This window comes from Megascapheus bottae, chromosome 15 (assembly GCF_031878675.1).
Source record: "Megascapheus bottae isolate mThoBot1 chromosome 15, mThoBot2.hap1, whole genome shotgun sequence".
NCBI lineage: Eukaryota > Metazoa > Chordata > Mammalia > Rodentia > Geomyidae > Megascapheus > Megascapheus bottae.
The window spans coordinates 56,640,179-56,660,203 of record NC_143523.1 but is presented as its reverse complement, the minus strand read 5'-3'; the positions used below and the strand labels follow the sequence as shown (position 1 = coordinate 56,660,203).

Below are 20,025 nucleotides of genomic sequence, written 5' to 3'. Positions count from 1 at the left end.
TTGACTTTTCTAAAGCTAATCATCATTCAAATAGAAATTAGGAAACTTTTTCCAATTTGTTCTTATTAGGAATCCCTGAGGGGCCAACTACAAGGGTCTCATTTTCCAAGGGGATTATATACAAATTTACAGAAGTTGAAGCTAACATAGACTCATCACTCAGAATACAGTGAGAAGGCAGGCTCAGATTTGTTGATGAGTTTTGGTCCTAGACGTGACTACTATGAAGCATCACAGCAAGCAAAGAAGGGTAACAAAATCACACCTGAGTAACATCTCATTGCCCTGCCAGAGAAAGCCCCAGGCCCCAAATTAAAGCAATGCTACTTGAGGAGAGATTTGGCTTCAATACAGCATCCAGTGCTCAGGGAAAAGAAGAAAAAAATCTAACCTACCACCTTCTTGATTCTTACTGGTGTAAAAATAACATAAGTTCATCATAATCATAATTTAAATGCATAATGATGTAGGTTGATCCAGGTATCAGTAAGTAAGTCAGTGACTTTTTTGTTACTAACAATTCATAGCCTTCTTGTCACTTTGGTAAACATAGTTAAAAAGAACCTGGGCCAAGATATGGGCACTGGTGGTTTACACCTATAACCCTAGCTACACAGGAGGCTGAGGTCTGAGGATTGGAGTTTGAAGCCAACCTAGGCAGGAAGGTCTGGGGGACTCTTACCTCCAGTAAACACACACACACTAAACTTACAAGGATCGGCACAAAACTATTAATAATAATAATAAAGTATTTGCACATAATCACGCACATCCTATGTGCTGTAAATAATCTCTAGATGAATTATAATACCTAATACAAAACAAAAGTGCTATGTAAAGAGCTGCCCTGTCCTATTGTGTAGGGAACAATGCCAAGAAAAGGAAGTCTATACATATTCATTGTCAGCATACATTTATTTCAAATACATTCAGTGGACATAGCTCCTATGGATGGGGAAAGCCAATTTGTAACCTTGAGCCTCTGCAGACCTACCCCAGGGCTGGAGTGGTCCTTCTCAATGGAGAACTAGTACACTCTGGCTCTCCTTAAGACATTGACTCCTTTGGAGCAGAATGGGGCCACCAGCACGGCTGAAGCAGCGTGGAGGGTCTGGGGCCTCCCGTGGACCAGTGCGTGTATGTGGTGTGAGCCTATTTGTGTTGGCCCTACAGTTAAGACCTCCATTCAGAACGTGATGTTTTCCCCGACTGGAGACTGGTCTTGGAGACTGGGATCAGAGGGTGAGCCAGAAACACACCCCAGCCCGCCAACCTGGGGCAGAAGCTCTTCACTGAGAAGGAAAAGAAACCAGAAATTCTGCTTTCAGGGAAGCAGAAGCTGCATTCAGGGCAGCCTTGTTGAGCTTGAGTTGTGGGAGAGGGTCATGAAGACTAGCCTACCCTAAACTTCACAAATCACCTGTGGCCTGGGTAACTTAGGGATCCTGGAAGCAGAGCTGGCATAGGGCCTGGGATTTTTGAATTTCAAAAAAACTTCCAGAGAATATCAGCGCTGTGGCCACTGGGTTTTACTTTGAGTAGAAAGGCTATAACTGTCGGGAACATGGCATCAGGGAAGGATGCTTTCAGACTTCATGTCAAAGCTGGAGTCCTAACGATGGACAGAGTCCTCAGGGAAAAGCCACCAGAGGGCTAGAAGGTACCTGGGACTGAGCAGTGCCTGTGTCTAGAAGGACAGCTCCACGGGAGCCTTGAAAAGGAGACCATGGGCAGTGAAGGGGTTGGGAGAGAGAGGAGAAGGCCATTACCTTTTCTCAAAGGAAAAAAATGAGTGAGCTGTGTGAATTCTGGGTAGTCACCTAGATTGGAGGTTATGTCCTTTTTTTCTTTCTTTCTTTTTTTTTTTTGCTTGTTCTGAATGAATAGTATATATCACTTAAAAAATGTAATGGTGTTCCCTGAGAGAGAAACAAAATTCCAAAGTACACAAAATTAACAGGCTTTGACTCTTGGCTATGTCTGCTCCACTTTGTGTATTTTTCTGAGGTGATTTGTGTGGTTTTTTTTCCCCATAGTGTGGCATGGATGTTATAGATATGTCTCCTACTGAATGTGTAAGGCGTCTGCTTTCTAATAAACACAGCACAATTAGTTCCACACCAATTTAGTGGCTGATGGCTAAATGCACCTTATAGTTTTAAATAGAATTAGAGATGTTTACAGCTTGGGTTAAACACACTTTGATCTTCTATATTAACTTTTATTACAAGAGTCTTCCATCAGCAAATGGGAGAAAAGCTCATTAGTGGTTGGTCGGGGGGCTGTGGCTGCTGGGGAAGGAAATGGAGGCTTGTTCTCTTTATTGCTATTTGTTAGCTATGGGGGCAACTAGGTAAGATTGCTTCCTGGTTGTATGGAGGTGTAGAACTCTAGACATCTGGTTTACCTCTAAGTCTCAAAGAATCCACCATCAGCTATCAGCCTTATGCAGGAGCCTTGTTGAATGCATGAGAGTTAGTTTTCTTTTAAGAAATCCATCTATAAGAATTTCAGCGATACTATACCAGGCCCCTGATTGTAAGTGTCTCCAGAGACCACACTGAGCCAAAGCCAGGGTAAGTGGGAAGGGACCTGCCTCACTGGGGCCTCGCTGGGATCTGGTCTGTTGCCTCTCAGCTCTGTGACCTCCACCTATGACCTCTGTGTGACCTCTGATGCCCCTACCTTGCCCACCTGGGCATACTCTGATCTCTTAGGCCTGATCTTTGTTCAGCTAAGTACTGTGGTTCCCCAAGAGAAGGACAGTATCTCCTCCACTCCATGCTTTCTTCAGCCCTTGGGAAGGATCCAGCTCTTCACAGAGCTCTGAGAGAGTGGTAATTATCATTTTGAAATTATCTTATTAAAATGTCTTTTTTATTATTATAAAGGGGATGTACAGAAGGGTTACAGTTACATGAGTCAGGTAAAAAATACATTTCTTTTGGGATAGTGTCTCCCCTTCCCTTGTTCTCTCCCAGTTTTCCCCTCCCATCTCCATCCACAAAGTGTATAGGTCATTTTGCACCTAGTGTCCAGTGAGTACCACTGCTGTGTTTGTTTACCCTTTGTATCCTCCATTTCTGTGCCCCCTCAAAACAAACAAGACAAAAAGAAGGAAAAAAATCAGCAACAACAACAAAAAACCCTCTTGTTTCCATTTCCTGGAGTTCGTTTTGATCAATATTATCTTATATGATCAGGTGCACATACACATTGTGCCTTCTTGTTCCTCCCCTAAGTGTATCCTCCTTTGGTTACTACTATTTTGTACTGAGAGTGCCAGGTTCCAGGCACTGTGTGGAGCAGACTTTCATCTCATTTCATTAAGCCAGTGGCATCCCAGCTTGATCTGCAGTGGGAGGATGCAGAGGCTCTGCAGCTCAGCCCACTGCCCCCAGGGATAGAGCTGAAGCCGTGTAATCCCAGTTCTCCTTGCTGCTGGCCTCCCTGTACTCTTTGTTGCACATGGTCCCTGCTTCATGTCAGCACAGGTCATCTCTTTCATGAACTCCTGTGTTCACCTCTGACTGTCCTGTGCCCTCTAATCTGCCAGAGGTTGGTCCCTCATACGGAGACTGGCCAAGTCAATCCCATCAGAACTAAAATTATGCTTCCAAGTTGTTAGGATATAGTTCAGCCTCCTGGATAAGCAGCCACTTTCTTCTTGGACTTTGAAAGCAGGACTACCAGGCCTAAATACCCACTACAGTATAGCAGAACCATGGGCCACCCGGGAAATGAGCCCTGAGGATTTAGAATGAGGCCTCTAAAATGAGCAAGGAGGGAGGACAGCAAGCACACCAGGCTTCTCTATCAATTCAAAGGACAGCTTGGGTCTCTTATGAGGAAATGGCTCCTGTAGAAGGCAGGAGAAAAACTGCAGTGGGAAGGGGACCGTGGTATGCCCACAGGTGTACAGAAAGCACACAGAGATCCGTTAGATGTTCCATTAAAAAAATCTTCCATTAAGAAGTCTTCCTAAATTCTGGAATTCTTCACCTCCTCATCTCCAGATGAAGGGAACTTTATGCAGTTTGTTACCATGCATGTGGCTTATTCCAAATATCCAAGTAGAGAATGCCCAGATTCCTCTGTCACTGGCCAGCTTGACCATTGGTAGGGAGATGGCAAGGAGTGCTTTATACAGAAGTCAGGGCTTCCTGAGCAGATCTGGGTGTGCAGGGATGCACTGTCTCTTAGGCCAGATCCAGGCAGTGTCTTGGACCCTTCTTGCTTCTCTGTGGACTGAGCTGCAGCACTGCTACTTGGTGTTGACAGCGCCACCTCGTGGCCACTTGTGAGAGCTTGTAAACACCTCTGGGCTTTCACACTGTCCTCTTCTTCAAGTCCAACTCCACTTGTTCTTTCTACACCCCATACATTATTCTCACGATCCTTCCTTGGTCAAAACTTCCCTTTTTATCTTTTTAGGCTCTTCTCTTCCTCTCCCCCTTTCATTCTATTTTCAAGTAAAATGGTAATGTATATCAAGCGTCAACAACAGGTTATAAACTAACTACTAATGTCTAATGGTTTCATATGGCTTGGGTACTAGACTTGGGATTGAATCTCCAGATAATTTAAGTGTCTGTAGTTATCTTTTTGCATGTGCACTTTTTTCTATTGCTACAATCCGGATTTTTCCTTCCTTCCTTCCTTCCTTTTTTTTCTTTTGTTGTAAAAGCTGGAGTTTGAACTTAGCGCCGTGTGTTTGATAAACTGATCTTCTACCACTTCAACCACACCTCCAGCCAACTTATTGAATCTTCTTATTCTCTACAATTGACCCCTTCCCTGCTCATTTTTTCCTAATTGGCAGTACTAGGGTTTGAACTCAGACCTCATACTTGTGGGGCTTTACCACTTGAGCCACACCCCTATCCCTAAAACCCTACATCCCTTTTGGCGTTCTTCTCAGTGACCTTGAACCATTGGGTAAGCATTCCCTGTCTCTGGAAACCCAAAGGGAGTGATCACCTGCTGGGGGCAGGGACAAGAGAGTAAATAAATGCTCAGTGCAGATGAGTCTGAGCTATGCAAAGCATTGCCCTGGGCTCTTCCTTTCTCCTTGGTTCTGGATCAAGAAGACCCATTGTGTGAACTTCAAGAATCCACTGGAAGACTGACCAGGTGTGGGCCCGTCTCATGGATGTTGAGATGTTGGATCTTCTGAGTAATATGAACACTGGTGTTGTAATCAAGAGATCTGGCTTCAACCACGGCTGGGATTTCCATGGCTGGGGCATTGGAAGCCATTGGTACTCTCTGACTTCCAATTTTCTCGTCTGAAAAATGGCCTCAGCCAACAGAATTTCAAGAGTCATCTTCCTTGAGGAACAAGCCCACCTCCTGATGCGAAGGACAAGACTCGTGAACAGAAACGAGAGCAGTGTGCCTTAAAGAAGGGCAGGGGTGGATGTACAGGGAGGGACAGACACGTGGAGGTGGGGCTCCTATGGGGGTTCTCCTAGACTGGGGATACCCCAAGAGGCAAGCTGATCCCCAAGCCCAGGACTAGGAGCGGTCATACTGGCTCAAGACAAAACCCTGCTGAGAACACGTGAGCATTGGGCCAGGCCCAGAGGCTTCTCCACAAAGGTCAGCTGATCCAGTGCCTTCCCTCTCCTGGCTGTGGTCTCCAAGTCCTGGCTGTGTATCCTTGCCACATTTTCTTCTTCAGACTGTTCTCCTCTGGGGAGCAGAATCATGAAACCACAACTTTCAGTGGGTGCTGGCGGCTCATGCCTGCAATCCTAGCTACTCAAGAGGCTGAGATCTGAGGCTGATGGCTCAGGTAAGTCTGTGAGACTTTGGTCACCAATGAACCACACAAAACCCAGAAGTGGTTCAAGTGGAAGAGCTCCAGCTTTGAGCTAAATAAATAAATAAATAAAATTTAAAAAGGGACAGCACCTAGGTCCTGAGTTCAAGCTGCAGGACCCTCTCCCTCCCATCCTCAACACACACACACACACACACACACACACACACACACACACACGGCTTTCTCCTCTCCTTTGAACAGTGAGACTCACGGAGGGCTACTATGTATGGCTTCTTAATATTTATAAATAAAATCCAACATGGACAAAGATTATGAAGGAGCTTTGAAAACTCATGAAAAGAAGGAAGGAAGGAAGGAAGGAAGGAAAGAAAGAAAGAAAGAAAGAAAGAAAGAAAGAAAGAAAGAAAGAAAGAAAGAAACTCCTACATAGCAAGGATATTTTTGCCCTTATGGATTCTGTTTCTCCCTGAAGCCAGTCTCCAGATCCTCTGCCCAAACCCACAGCTTCCACACTCAGCAAGCCTGACGCTGCTCAATTTACCCCGCTGGCAGCCTCTTGTGCCCATTTCCAATTACACGCTAGGCTAGGGTGGTGATAGCGCTGCCAGTGGCCAGCGGGGCTGGTGGTGCCCTGTAGTGTTGTCTACTTGTCTGTGTGTTGGGCCTGTGCAAGCTCCCCATCTGTGGGACAAAAGGAGCCCACAGATTTTGACAGAGAAACACTGGACTCTTAGGGGCCCAGGGAATATTGGACAACTCAAGGACAGCCCCACTGACTCAGAGCTCCACAGCCAAGATCAACATGGAAAATGTCCTCAACTTTCAATAGCTTTCTGCCTGGCCTTTGTATCCAATTTCAGTCTAATGTATGAACTTTAATTTATTAACAACAAAAGAAGGGCCTGGGGGCTGGTAGTTCACACCTGGAATTCTAGCTACTCAGAAGACTGAGATCTTAAGATCACAGATTGAAGCCAGTCCAGACAGAAAAGTCTATGAAACCTCCTATCTCCGACTAACTAGCAAAAGCTGGAAGGGGGCTGTGGCTCAAGTGGAAGAACACCATTTCTTGCACCAAGAAAACAAGTGAGACTAAGAGACCCTGAGTTCAAGCCCCAGTACTGGCACCAAAAGTGGAGAGGGTTAGATTCAGACAGGCATACTCTATGGCAGAAAAGCTCATCTTAAATGCAGGAGGCCCACGACTGCAGAAGAAACCTTACAAATGAAGAGAATGTTGTATTTTCTCAGATGAAATCCCAGCTCTAGAACAAGGTGATGAGGGTAGCTTGTGTTGACAAGCTGTCTATAGTTGCAAAGGGTCATCTGGGGTGTTGAATTCCCTGAACGTGTGTGTGTGTGTGTGTGTGTGTGTGTGTGTGTGTGTGTGTGTGTGCATGTATGCACATGCATGCACTAGTACTGGGGTTTGAACTCAGGACTTTGCATTCTTGCTTGGCATTTTCACTGAAGGTTGGTGCTCTTAGCATTTGAGCCAAATCTTCCTTTAAAAAAAATGAAATAAGAATACCACAGGTTTTTCTACTCTGTCTGGTTTTGAACTGGAAACCTCAGGTCTCAGCCTCTAGGATTATAGGTGTGAGCCATCAGTGCCAGGTCAACCCCTTCTTTAATGTGGTCCTTGGGATTTGAACCGAGGTCCTTACACAATCTTAGCAGGTCTCATTCATTCACAGCATTTCCAGCCAAGTTTTTTTTAAGTGTTTTCTCCATAACGAAGAGCCATATCTCGGAAGCCAATGCTTCCGAGATAGCAAAATTGCAGCTATCCTGGCAGCCTCCTCTCACACCTGACCCATCCCATCCTGCTCCCTGTCTGTATCAGTTTGCCTTTTACCTCCCAGGGATGCCATGATACCAGCATTGCCTGTGTGTATGTGATGCTCAGCCAGGCTGGGCATGCCTCTGAATGACTCTACTGGTACTATCTTACTCCTGCCACTGAGACTGGAGCATAGACATGCATCCAAGTAGAACAAACCTTTGAGCCCCCCAGCCTGCTGCCTCTTGCCACGCGCAATACTGACCTAACTAGAAAACATAGTTATTTTTAATTATTTATTTTATTGTGGACAATGCATGGATATAAAGTATGCCAGCTCTACCATATGAGCCACAACTCCACTCCTAAACTTTTGCTGATTAATTGGAGCTAGGAGTCTCCCAAACTTCTCCTGCTCAGGCTGGCTTCAAAAAGTGCAGTCCTCAGAGCTCAGCCTCCTGAGTAGCTGGGATTACAGGTGTGAGCCACAGTGTATAATAGAAGTGTGTAATTATGTGGCATGAAGTACATTTACATCACTATACAAGCATCCATGCCCAGCACTTCTTCTTCATTATCTTTTTTTGGCCAGTCCTGGGCTTGAACTCAGGGCCTGAGCACTGTCCTTGGACTTTCTCAAGGCCAGAGCTCTACCACTTGACCCTCAGCACCACTTCCAGCTTTTTCTATATATGTGGTACCAAGGAATCGAACCCGGGTCTTCGTGCATGCTAGGCAAGCACTTTAACCATTAGGCCAAACTCCCGGCCCTCTTCATTATCTTAAAACCGATACTAGTTAAGCAATAGCCCATCATTCCCTCAGCCCTCAGCCCCTTTGAGCCGTCAGTTGACCTCTGTCCCTATGAAGGTGACATTTCAAGAAAACTCACACAAGGTAGATATTGTACCATTTCAGTTGTGTGTGTGCGTGTGTGTATGTGTGTGTGCGCGCGTGTGTGCGTGGGTGTGTGTGTGCGCGTGTGTGTGCGTGCGTGTGTGTGTGCTGGCCCTGGGGCCTGAACTTAGGGCCTGCCTGCTGCTCCTCATCTTTTTTTCTTTTTTTCGCTTGAGGCTAGCCCTATTTGGTGGTTAATTGGAGATAACAGTCTCATTTATACTTTCCTATTTAGGCTTTGAACCTCAGTCCTCGTATCTCAGCCTCCTAAGTAGCTAGGATTATAGACTGGTGCATTTCATTCAGCAATAAAGTTCTTAAAACTCACCTCTATTTAGCATGGGTCAGGATTTTTTTTTCCTTTTCAAGGCTGAATGATATTCTACCATCCATATTCCCTTGTTACTGAACATGGGTGCTGCTTTTGCCTTCTGACCAACGCGTCTGTGAACACGGGTGTGCAAGTGTGTTCGAGTTTTGCCTTTCCAGGCATGCATGTCCCATGAAACTCTTCACTCTCCACCAGCATGAGGTCTCTTACAAGTGTTGGACAAGTGTCCAACAAATACACTTTGGCTGATTTGTTACCATAGTACTCGTAGCTTTGAATGTGTTACCTCAACAGCATGTCCTGGAAACTTAATCCCCAAAGCGACAGTTGCTAGGGGATGGGGCCTGGCGGGAGGTGTTTCAGTCATGACTGGTGAGGTTCTATTGCCCTTGTGCCTTCTGTAAGGAAAATGAAGCACGAAGACCCATGAAAGATGCCACCCCTTGGCCTGGGCCTTTCAGGCTCGAGAATTAGAAGAAATAATTTTTGTTTGGTAAATTACTCAGTCACAGAGGTTTTGTTAGAGCTATACAGAATGGACCCAGAAGGCCACAGCTTCCCTCTTAAGAGCTGCTGAAAACCTGTGGTTTCTCTCTAAGGCCCCTCCAAAAGTGTGAGATATCAGATGAACAATACCCAAGTATGTAGTTGGGTGCCAGTGGCGTGTGTAGAAAGCTAATAACTGAGGATCTCTCTTCAAAGCCAGCCCAGGAATGTCTGTGCAACTCTTATCTCCAATTAACCAGACCAAAAAATCCCAAACAAACCAACAAAAAAACAGAAATAGAGGTGTGGCTCAAGTGAAAAATATAAGGGATATAGCCCAGGCCCTGAATTCAAGTCCCATTACTAGCACAAAAATAATGAGAGAGAGAGACAGAGAGAGACTGAGAGACAGAGAGAGACAGAGAAACAGAGAGAGAGAGATACCGAGACAGAGACAGATAGAGTCAGAGAGATGGAGAGACAGAGAGGGAGACAGGGAAGGGGGAGAAAGGGAGAAAGAGAGAGAATATAGAGTTGTTCTAGTACAAATAGAATTTATCACTAATTCATAGTTTAAAACATTCTACTGATTTAACTTGATATTTTGGAGTAAGGGAAGTTGAAATGGTTTAATGAATATTAAAGAGAAGTCTCAAGTTTTGTCTGGACCATTCCAGTGGCTGTTTACAAAGCATGATTTGAGATCTGGACTTGATTCTTGCTTTGAGCCCTCACAGAATCATGAGACCCAATCATGACCCCAGCCCTCTGGAACCAGCCTTCCCAACAGGCCTGGCGTCCCTGTTCTCAGCCACCCTGGGTTGGGTTTCTAGCATTTCCACGTGCTTCCTTCCTGTTCCTTAAGTAGAAGATTTTTTTCCTCTGTGACACAGAGAGAAGAAAGAGGAAGGGAAGGAGGAAAAAATGTAAGGAGGGAAGGTGGGAGGGAAGGAGAGAGCTTCTCTTGAGCTGCCCATAACATTTTAAGCTACCAGTCCAGTAAAAGGCTTACTCCTTCTCCAGTGCTCACTGGAGAGCAGTCCTTCCTGGCCCCACCCTCTTACCTCCTGCTGTTTCCCCGTCCATGGCCAGTCTCAGGCCAAGTTCATCTGCTCTGATTCAGGTTCGAATCCTTGCAGATGCATGTGAGAAGGAGACCCCCATTTTGTTGCATGCACCTATGAGAGGGCCAGTCCCCTGCAGGTGCCACGGGGACACTCACGTGGCAGAAGCGTCCCCTCGTGTCTCTGGTGTTCCATGCATCTTCACAGCTACCTTGGGCCTGGTGGGGGTTGCTTGGGTGGGAGTCTCCCTGGCAGGCCTCCGTGCAAGCGACACTAATTGTGCCAGAGAGAACGGCTCACTAGAGTGGAAAATGGTCTTCATATATCTAGCTGAAGACGATAATGACCTTTTAAATAACAGAAGCAATTTTATTTCAATACCTCAATTACTATGAACTCTCAAATGTCAAAGTGCTCGGCACTTTCCAAAGAGCTTAATATAGACATTTATAGCACTTAGACACAGCTAGTTTCTTATCTAACCTAATTATGTGTTGTACAGGAAATGGCCAGGCTGTCCACCTGTGTTATTTCTCACAGTGAGGCCCATGCGTGGCCGGCTGCCAGCTGGAATGGCTCTCCAACAGAGGGGGCTGCTGCCAGGGTGTGGGGGGAGGCAGGTGGGGGTCCTGCCTGGGTTTGGGGCATCTGTTTGAGAATGCCACAGTACGGTGCTCTGAGCCTCACAGGGACAGAAGCAATGGCCAGCAAGAGAGCCAGTGTGAGCTGGGGTCCAGATAAGGGGTCCTTCTGTCTTGTCTAGCACATCTTGCCAAGCATGGGGAGGCCATGGCAGGGCCAGAACCTCTTGACTTGGCCTTCTGTTTTTGGTTTGCTTTTGCATTGTGTGTGTGTGTGTGTGTGTGTGTGTGTGTGTGTGTGTGTGTGTGTGTGTGTGTGTGTGTACAGCAGAATTAGGGCTTGAACCGAGGGCATTATGTCAATTTTTGGCTTTTTCCTTTAACACTGGTGCTCTACCACTTGAGCCACACCTCCCACATCTAGCTTTTTGCTGGTTAAGAGGAGATAAGAGCGTCTTTCAGACTTGTCAGTCTAATTTGGCTTTGAACCAGGATCCTCAACTCTTAGCCTCCGGAGTAGCGAGGATTACAGGTGTGAGCCACCAGTGCCTGGCTCATCGTTCACTTTTAGATGTCCTCCATTATAATTTGGGTGCAAGTCTTTGGTCAAACAAATGATTTGTACATGCCTTGGACTTCTTCAGTTTTACTGCAAGTATCTTTGTGTTCATTTTTCAGCAGTGTCTTTCAAAGAATAGCAGATCTTAAATTTGTTCAAGTCTAATTCATCTAATCATTGCCTAATGGATTCTGCTTTTGATGTTGAATATTAGGGATCTTTAAATGATTTCAAGTCACGGAGCATTTTTCCTCTTGCACTTTTGTAATTTTAGGTATCGTGTTTAGGATGATGGTTCATTTAAGAGCATGTTTTCGTTTTGTGGTGTGAGGTATGATCACAAGTGTTTTTCCTTTGCGTGTGGATGCCCAGTGCTGTGATGCCATTGATGGTGGATGTCTTTTTTTTTTCTACTGTGTGATCTTGGCATCTTTGTTGATCTCCACTAGCGATGAGTGGGTCAGTTTGTGAAATCTGCCCACTATCTTAACTACTCTAGCTTTGTAAAAAGTTTTGAAATTGTTGGGTACTGGTGGCTCACATCTGTAATCAATTCTACCTACTCAGGGGGCTGAGATCTGAAGATCATGATTCAAAGTCAGCCTGGACAGGAATGTCCACGTGACTCTTATCTCCAATTAATTACCCAGAAAACCCCAGAAGTGGAGCTGTGGCTCAAGTGGTAGAGTGCCAGCTTTGAGCAACAAAGCACAGGGGGATGGCTCAGGCCTTGAGTTCAAGCCTTACAACCAGCATGCACACACAAAGTTCTTGCAGGAAGCTTCTTGCTTTGTTCAATGCTTTTGGGTTCTAGATTATGCTAGGCCCTTAACATTTCCATACACATTTTAGAGTGTGTGTGTCAATTTCTACCAAAAACTGTCTTTTGGTTGAGATTCATTATATCTTAACTCCCCTTTGGGGAAATCAACATGTTAACAATATCTAGTTTGGGGTGGGTCCAATGCTACTGTACAGGTTTCCATTTAACTAGGTCCACAGTTTTCCTGAACTGTACTGTTTTTTGTAGTTTATGGGGAAGTTTTAAGGTCTCACACATTGTTGGTCTTATTTATTCCTAAGTAGCTCTTAGTTTTTGTGTGTGTCAATCCTAGGACTTGAACTCAGGGCCTTGGCACTGGCCCTCAGCTTTTGTGTTCAAGGCTAGGGCTCTACTACTTGAGCCACAGTTTCATATCCAGTTAATTGGAGATAACAATATGAGGAACTTTTCTACTCAGGCTGGCTTTGAATTTTGATCCTCAGATCTCAGCCTCCTGAATATCTAGGATTACACGTGTGAGCCACTGGCACCTGGCCTACTTCACATTTCAAACATTTTTGGGTCTGAACGCGTTCCTTGGTCTTTGTCAAGGCTAGCACTCTACCACTTGAGTCACAGCACCACTTCCAGCTTTTTCTATGTATGTGGTACCAAGTTATCAAACCCCAGTCCTCATGCACGCTAGGCAAGCACTCTACCATTAGGCCAAACTCCCCGCCCCTAGTTCACAATTTCTAATTGAGTGTTGGGGTTGAGATATTGGGAAGATGGGGTGTGGCTTGGGAGTGTGGAACACACTCAAGGATTCCATGAATGACATTGCCGATGTTGGCTTCAGAGACAAAGTACCAGTATCACAGAATAACAGTTCAGGCATCTTTTATCATTACCACTTATGGCACATAGCAACCCTCCAATGGAAGTTCCACCAGTCCTGTTTAGCAGAGGAAGTGCACATGAGCCAGGCATTCTCCCCAGAGTTCCAAAGTCACAGTGGAAGCCAGACCCTGAGCTCAGGAGTCGGCTTCTGACTCTAGATAGGAACAGAGCTCCAGGCCTCCTCCTCCCCTCAGGCTTCACAGGAGCCATTTCCCCTGCAACATTCTGTTCTTTCTATTCTGATGTCCCTGAACAAACTGGAGTGCCTGTCCCAGGGCCTTAGAGAAAGACCATGTTTCTCAGAGTAATGTCAGGGACCTATAGACAGTCGCCTTTCTTTCTTCCTTCCTTTTTTCATTTATTGTCATGTAGTTAACAAACTATAAACTGCCTCCAGCCTGGGATTTCACAGACAATTAGTGAAGTTGATGTTCAAAAATTAAAGCATGCATTAAAAACAAATACTAAGAAACTATTGTATAATTGACAGAGACTAACCATGAAGAGGTTAATCTCCGTGGTGTGGGAATGAATAATAAATAATAACAAATAAATGAATGAATGACCCCCAAGAGACGATAGAAAAGAAAAGAAGTCTTCATTCTCTATGAAAGTAGTATTTTTCCTTCTTTTTGGGGACCTGCCCTGGGGTTTGAACTTAGGACCTGGGCACTGTCCCCGACCTATTATGCTCAAGGCTGGCACTCTACCACTGGAACCCCAGATCCATGGCCAGCATTTGTTGCAGAGTTAATTGGAGATAAGAGTCTCACAAGCTTTCCTATCCAGGCTAACTTTGAACTGAGGTCCTCAGATCTCAGCCTCCTGAGTAGCTAGGATTATAGGCCTGAGCCATGGGTGCCCAGCTAAGGTAGCTGTTTTATCTGTGGCTTACCCAAAGGAGCAGTAGTCATATGGTTTCAAGGCCTGGGGCTTGACCAGCCTCTGCCACTGCCCTGTCTGAAGGGCTTTAACAGGCCCCTTCCCTTCTGCCCCATGTTGCAGGGCAGAGCAGTGACCACAGAGCTGACCACACAAAGTGAGTATCTGGACACAACCTCTCTCCATCAGGCCCCCAGTCTGGCTCAGATCAGGTACCTTTTTTCTTTCGTTCAACGCTAGCGAGTGAGGGAATAAATGAGCAAGTATGAGATGTAGCTAAGGTAATCTCGTGAGCAATGTCAGTGAGAGGTGCTTGGGACCCAGTCTCGTGGGTGAAGACCACGGGGATGCACAGTGATACTATACAACACTAAAAAAAAACATTCCCACTATCAACTAGTCCTGGGACAAAAGACTGTCTTCTAGTCCAGTAGGGAAATTCTGAACAGAGCAAATGCACATTCAGATGCGTGCACACACACACACACACACACACACACACACACACACACACACACACGCCTGGAAATGGGATGTGTACTCAAGAACTTACTAAAGCAAAACTGATTTGGGTTCAAAGAGATTGGGCTTTATGCTAAACAAATCTCATCCAAGATTTTCATATGAAGACTCTATTTCTCCCCAAACGTGCCCTGCCTGGCTGCATTTCAATGTGGTCAAATTCAATCTTCTGGTTCTCGGCAGCTCCCATGGCTGGGTTCTCAGGACTGGCGTCTGGGCTGTTGGCAGAGCTTGGGAGATGATAGCTGCTGTCATTTCCAGGGGACTCAGCTGGGAACCTGGGGCATGGATGGTGGGGGCCCGGGCAGAGTTGGGGGACCTGGGGAGCCCTGGAAGATGGCTAAGGGGATCCAGAAGGCCTTGAAACTGGGTCAGGTCCTTGAGAGTCGGCCATGAGGTCCCACTGTTGCATGTCAATCTGTTAACACATGCAACTTAATGGCCCCACTTAGTTCCTGGGGTCCCCAGCTAGCCACCAACTTCCCCTGCTTCTAAGAGGTAGAGGGAGTAGGGCGAGTGATCCCCACATAGATTATCAAATACCTGTAGTTAAAAGTGAATTTACTGTGAATGATGGACACTTTGGGAGAGTAACCACGTCTCAGGTCAAGCTGGGCCTGTCCTGATACAGAGGGGGACACAACCTGAGTTTGAGGGGGAGGGGACTCTCAGAGGGTAGCTCTGAGTCTTGGCAGGGCTCCAGTGTCCACCATGCTGCTTTCCTTGTACTTCTAGTCACCCATGCCAGCACTGCTCTCCTTGGGCATGAAGGAGATGTGGGTGGGGTGCCCGCCACCCTCTCTGCAAGTCAAGACATAGAAACCACAGGAGGTCCACGGTGGGCATTCTAGGATGGATGCGTGGCCACAGCATGCAAGGTGACCAGAGCTGAGTCTTGGCAGGGAGGGCCAGGGCTGGGGCACTATTCATAGGGGCACACACGAAGGGAAGGGTAGAGGAGGGAGGGGCAGTTTGCAGGTGAAGAGCAGTGGAATGTGGGTTCCTCCCTGACTGAATCAGCTGGAGGCCCTTCCCAAGCCCCTGTCCTGAGACCGCAGGGAGAAGACCCAGATCGGTGAGAGGACATAAGCAGACAGCATGGAGGTGCTGTGATCCACGGGCCCAGGACCAGACGACAGCCTGGACCCCTCCATCTATCTGTTAGAAAGATCTCGAACTTTCCAGATAAATGAGTACATCCCGTTTTATTTGACCTAGTTGCATTTCACCTCTTTTCTGAATATCATGTATCTGTAAGCCGACTCTCTGCCCACCTAAAGGCCTGAAAACCGGAGGCCATAGACACCAAGTTTGTTTCTGTGCCATCCCTAGGCCTGGGAGACACTGAATGGGGTTGGCCACCAAGGTCTCTGAGAGCTTGGAGAAGTATGGCCAGGACTGGCACCCAGCTTGGGCCCTAGAAGGGACCTCAGGAGAGGAGCTGAAGCTAAGGAGTGTTCACTTCTTCCAGTCCCTCTGCAGCCACTTTTGATTTCATTCAATATGCCTGTGATTTCCTTTCTAGGAGTGTTGAAAGTCTTAGGCTGGGGACGACATATTAGACTAAGGGTGAACTCTAGGCTGCCAGGTTCTAGAAGGTTCTAGAGTTCCACAGAGGATGCAAGGAACTGCAGTATCTACCAAGTGTTTTTAGGAGAACAATTTCCACAGATCCCTTAAGACAGTGATAGCACAAGATCGTGTGGACAGGGGTGCTTGTCTATGTAGGGAGGGACCAAGGAAGAGCTGGGCAAGCCAGACCAGGCTGGGGACACAGCCTGCTCTGTCTGTGGAGTCCTTGTGTCAGCCGCGGAAGCTGGCTGCTAAGCAGTGGCTGCTCATACTGGCCTCTCTTGGGGTAGAGGTTTGGACACACGAGGAGAGAGCAAGGACCATCTGGAACTCAGGAACTTTTGTAGTTGGAAAATAGTTGCTTTAATAAAATAAAGACAATGGGACCTTCTCCACCAATTTCCAGCCACCATTTTGCAGTATACTGGGCCCAGGGTAAGGTGAGTGATTCCACGTGCACTTCCTCACAGACAGGTCAGTTTCCAGCACAAATGAATGTGCTGATGCTTTGTTCAGAAGTGTCATGGGTGCTGGAGATGTTTTGAAATACACAGAGCTGCACCCAGAGGCCTCTTCTTCTCTAGAAACTGGGTGAGGAGGTACCGGAAGCTCTTGGGTGGACACCACTGCGGTTGGCTCCAGGGACTCCCTCTCCGTTGTGGGCCGGAGGCTCTAGCCACTCCCTCCCGCCTACCCATCTGCAGACCAGCAGAATATTCTTCCCTTCTCGTCACCAACCAGGAGTTTCGTCTGGTTTCTTGGGAAGAAAAAGAAAAAGACAAGTGCATTGTGTGTGAGGACCGAGAGCTCAGTCCACCCTCAGGAAAACGGCCTCTGGGGCTCCATCCAGGACCATGTGGAGACATGCCTGGCTTCATCTCCCTGAAGCTGGGGACTCCATTGGAACAAATGGAGATGCCACTGACCAGGGCAGCAGGGGCCTTGAGCTGTGAAGGTGGCAGGTCGCAGAAGACAGAGAGAAAGATGCTGGGGATTCCAGAAAGCAAGCTTGGCCCTGCCTCTCTTAGCACAGCCCGGGATGATACTTCCCATGTGGAGAGCTGATCGATCAATAGCAACTATTTCTACCGGGTCACTGTGATAGCTAAAACCACGGGAAACAAGTGTTGTCTATGACCATAAACAGTATTTCCTAAGGTCTAGTGTGGCCTGGAGGCTGAGACTGGTGGGCCTGCCTGACAGCCTGGCCAGAGCCCAGAGCCAATGGGATTTTGCTAGGGAAGTCACAGCACCTTCTACTGGAGGCCTGGGGAAGCCAGGTTTGCACTTACTTTGACACAGCCAGGGCTGTCAGGGCAGGATTGGCCTTACTGGGTTTGCCTGTCAAAGCAACGCTGATGTCCAGCTCTCGACTCAAGGCGAGGTTCTTCTCCCACCTGAGACCTGACAGAAATGTGCAAGAGGAAGAGTTAGAGCACCCGAGTGGCTCCATGCACGAGGTCGTGTACATTCATACAGCGGGCTGCACACACACACATATTTATATTTGCGGTCAGCAACTTGCTAAATTGAGGGGGGAAATATATTTAATCTTAGCTAGTGCTGTTGCAAAAAGAAAAAAAAAAGGACCGTCCCAATTTAATTTGCAGGCTGTGATAGTTACATGTGCTGACGTGCCACGGTATCCATTGTGTACCAAATTGGATTTGTGTATTATTGCTTTCTAAATTGCATGCCTAGTTCAGCAAAATTGTTCATCAGTGTTTACTGGCTTTATGCTTAATAAGATGCCCCACAATACCTTGCTGCCAGGATGTAATGCAGCCTGTAATTGCCTAGTAAAAATAAATTACATAAAGTCGGCATTATCAACTTATCTAAATCCTCTCATGCCACAACCAATAATTAAATGCTGAGAACATTTTTTTATTATTTTTTTCCAAAAAAATATATAACTCAATGATTATTACTTCACTCATTTTAATGACTGTATTTGGGGACAAACAGTCATTCTTTCGATGTGAAGGGTGAGATGGAGAGACAGCAGCTGGTCACCTCCCTGTGAAGCTACTTGGCTGGACTTGGAGTAGGAGAGGTGCCGCCGTGCTCTCGGTGGTCCTGGGGTGCTTGTCTGCCTGTGCAGGCAGGCCCGGGCACCAGGGAAAGCTAAGAGATACCAGTGGGAGAAATTGCCCGGAGTCAGAACTAGGCATCTGTAAATTCCAACGCAAGTCCAAACAGCACACTTTTCCCGGGTGCTTTTTATCTAACAGATTGAGTGCTAATCGAGGGAGTGATTTCTGAAATAAATTGTATTCAATTGGGTTGCTTCTTGCTGCATATGACAAATAAATGAATTCTGGGCAGAAATGAGATTACATCTGCCCACAGATGCCAGATCCTCAATATCTTTAAAGAATCTCCTTTCTTGCCCCTGAAGACACTGGAAACGATGCAGCAATACACGCCACAAGGACACGTGTGCAGCTATGCACGTGTCACTCTTAATACTTCTCCCTTTCCAACAAAAACAATTTGAACAGTATTATGAAAACGACAGGCCGGGGATGGCGGTGAATCACACTGGTAATCTTAGGCGCTCAGGAGGCTGAGATTTGAGGGTCTTACGTTGCAAGATAACCTGGGCAAGAAAGTCTGAGAGACTCTTATCCCCAGTAAACTACCCTAAAAGCCAGAAGTGGAGCTGTGACTCGAATGCTAGAATGTTAGCCTTGAGCAAAAGACTTTAAGGACAGCATCCAGGCCCTTAATTAAAGCCTCAAACCTGGCACAAAACAAAAGCACTTGCTTCCTTATTAAAGTCCCCTAGAGAGTTACATGTGTCGACCGGCATGCAGATTTGTTGAGTGTGTATGGCAGTGTGTCATTTCATGGCAAACCTTACCACAGCTCAAGGGCAACGGTCTTAGGTCAGGATGGATGGCCAAAGTATGGACTGGGGACTCTATCACTGAAACCATCTTGTAATCTCCTTAATCTCATCATCAGCTACTGTGTTCAAAGAAAAAAACCTCATCCTGGCCTATGTCTGTTACATTTCTGTCATCAATGCTGTGTATGACAGAGGTACAGGACTTCTATTTGACAGACCAGGAAACAGAATCAGACAAGTGACTGGGTCTAAAGTCAGTCATTTCTAAGACTCAAGTCAATGAACACAGCCTCACTGGAGTTGTTGATGCTGCTAAGAAACCCATTGGTCTGCTGGCACGTTCTGAACCTGAGAACGGTTCTAAGGTGCCTCTTCTTCATCTGTCCATTCATACACCAGTCCAGCCATTCACTTAGCCACTGCCGCCTTCTTCTTCCTCCTCTTCTTCTTCCTCTTCTTCTTCTTTCTCTTCCTCCTCCCCTCCCCCTCCCCTTCCCCTTCCTCCTCTTCCTTCTTCTTCCTTTGGGTTGATCATGGGACTTGAACTCTGGGCATGGGTGTTGTCTCTGAGCTCTTCAGCTCAAGGCTACCATCCTACCCCTTGAGTCACAGAGCCACTTCTGGTTTTCTGATGGTTAATTGGAGATAAGAATCTCACAGACTTTAGTGCCTGGGCTGGTGTTGAACTGCAATCCTTAGATCTCAGCCTCCTGAGTAGCTAGGATTATAGGTGTGAGCCACTGCACTCAGCTAGCCTTTTTTTATGAGCATCCTTATTTCAGTCACTGGCTAAGCTAATGCCTTTAGCTTATTGGGCCTAAACCCAAGATGGCAGGCAGCCCTGTGCAGGTGCCGACAGAGCTGCTCCCTAAGCAGGCTGCAAATAAGAGACCTATACTGGTTCTCTTCCATATGGACAAATGGAGGGTGCAGAATACTGTTGGCTCATGCCTGTAATCTTAGCTATTCAGGAGGCTGAGATCTGAGGACCATGATTCAAAGCCAGCCTCTCCAGGAAAGTCTGTGAGACATCAAGAAACCAG

At 46.5% G+C, this 20,025-nt stretch overlaps 1 protein-coding gene across 1 annotated transcript in view; it reads right to left on the bottom strand.

Annotated features, from left to right (window-relative positions):
- Positions 1-16,480: 16,480 nt before the first annotated feature.
- Wdfy4 (WDFY family member 4) overlaps positions 16,481-20,025 on the bottom strand; it is a 248,056-nt gene continuing 244,511 nt past the window's right edge. The window contains exons 61-62 of the mRNA XM_090345544.1: positions 17,421-17,532; positions 16,481-16,885 (exon numbers count right to left, since the gene is read on the bottom strand). Coding sequence (XP_090201670.1) covers positions 16,819-16,885; positions 17,421-17,532 — 179 coding nt within the window. The 3' untranslated portion in view covers positions 16,481-16,818. The remainder of the gene's footprint in view (positions 16,886-17,420; positions 17,533-20,025) is intronic.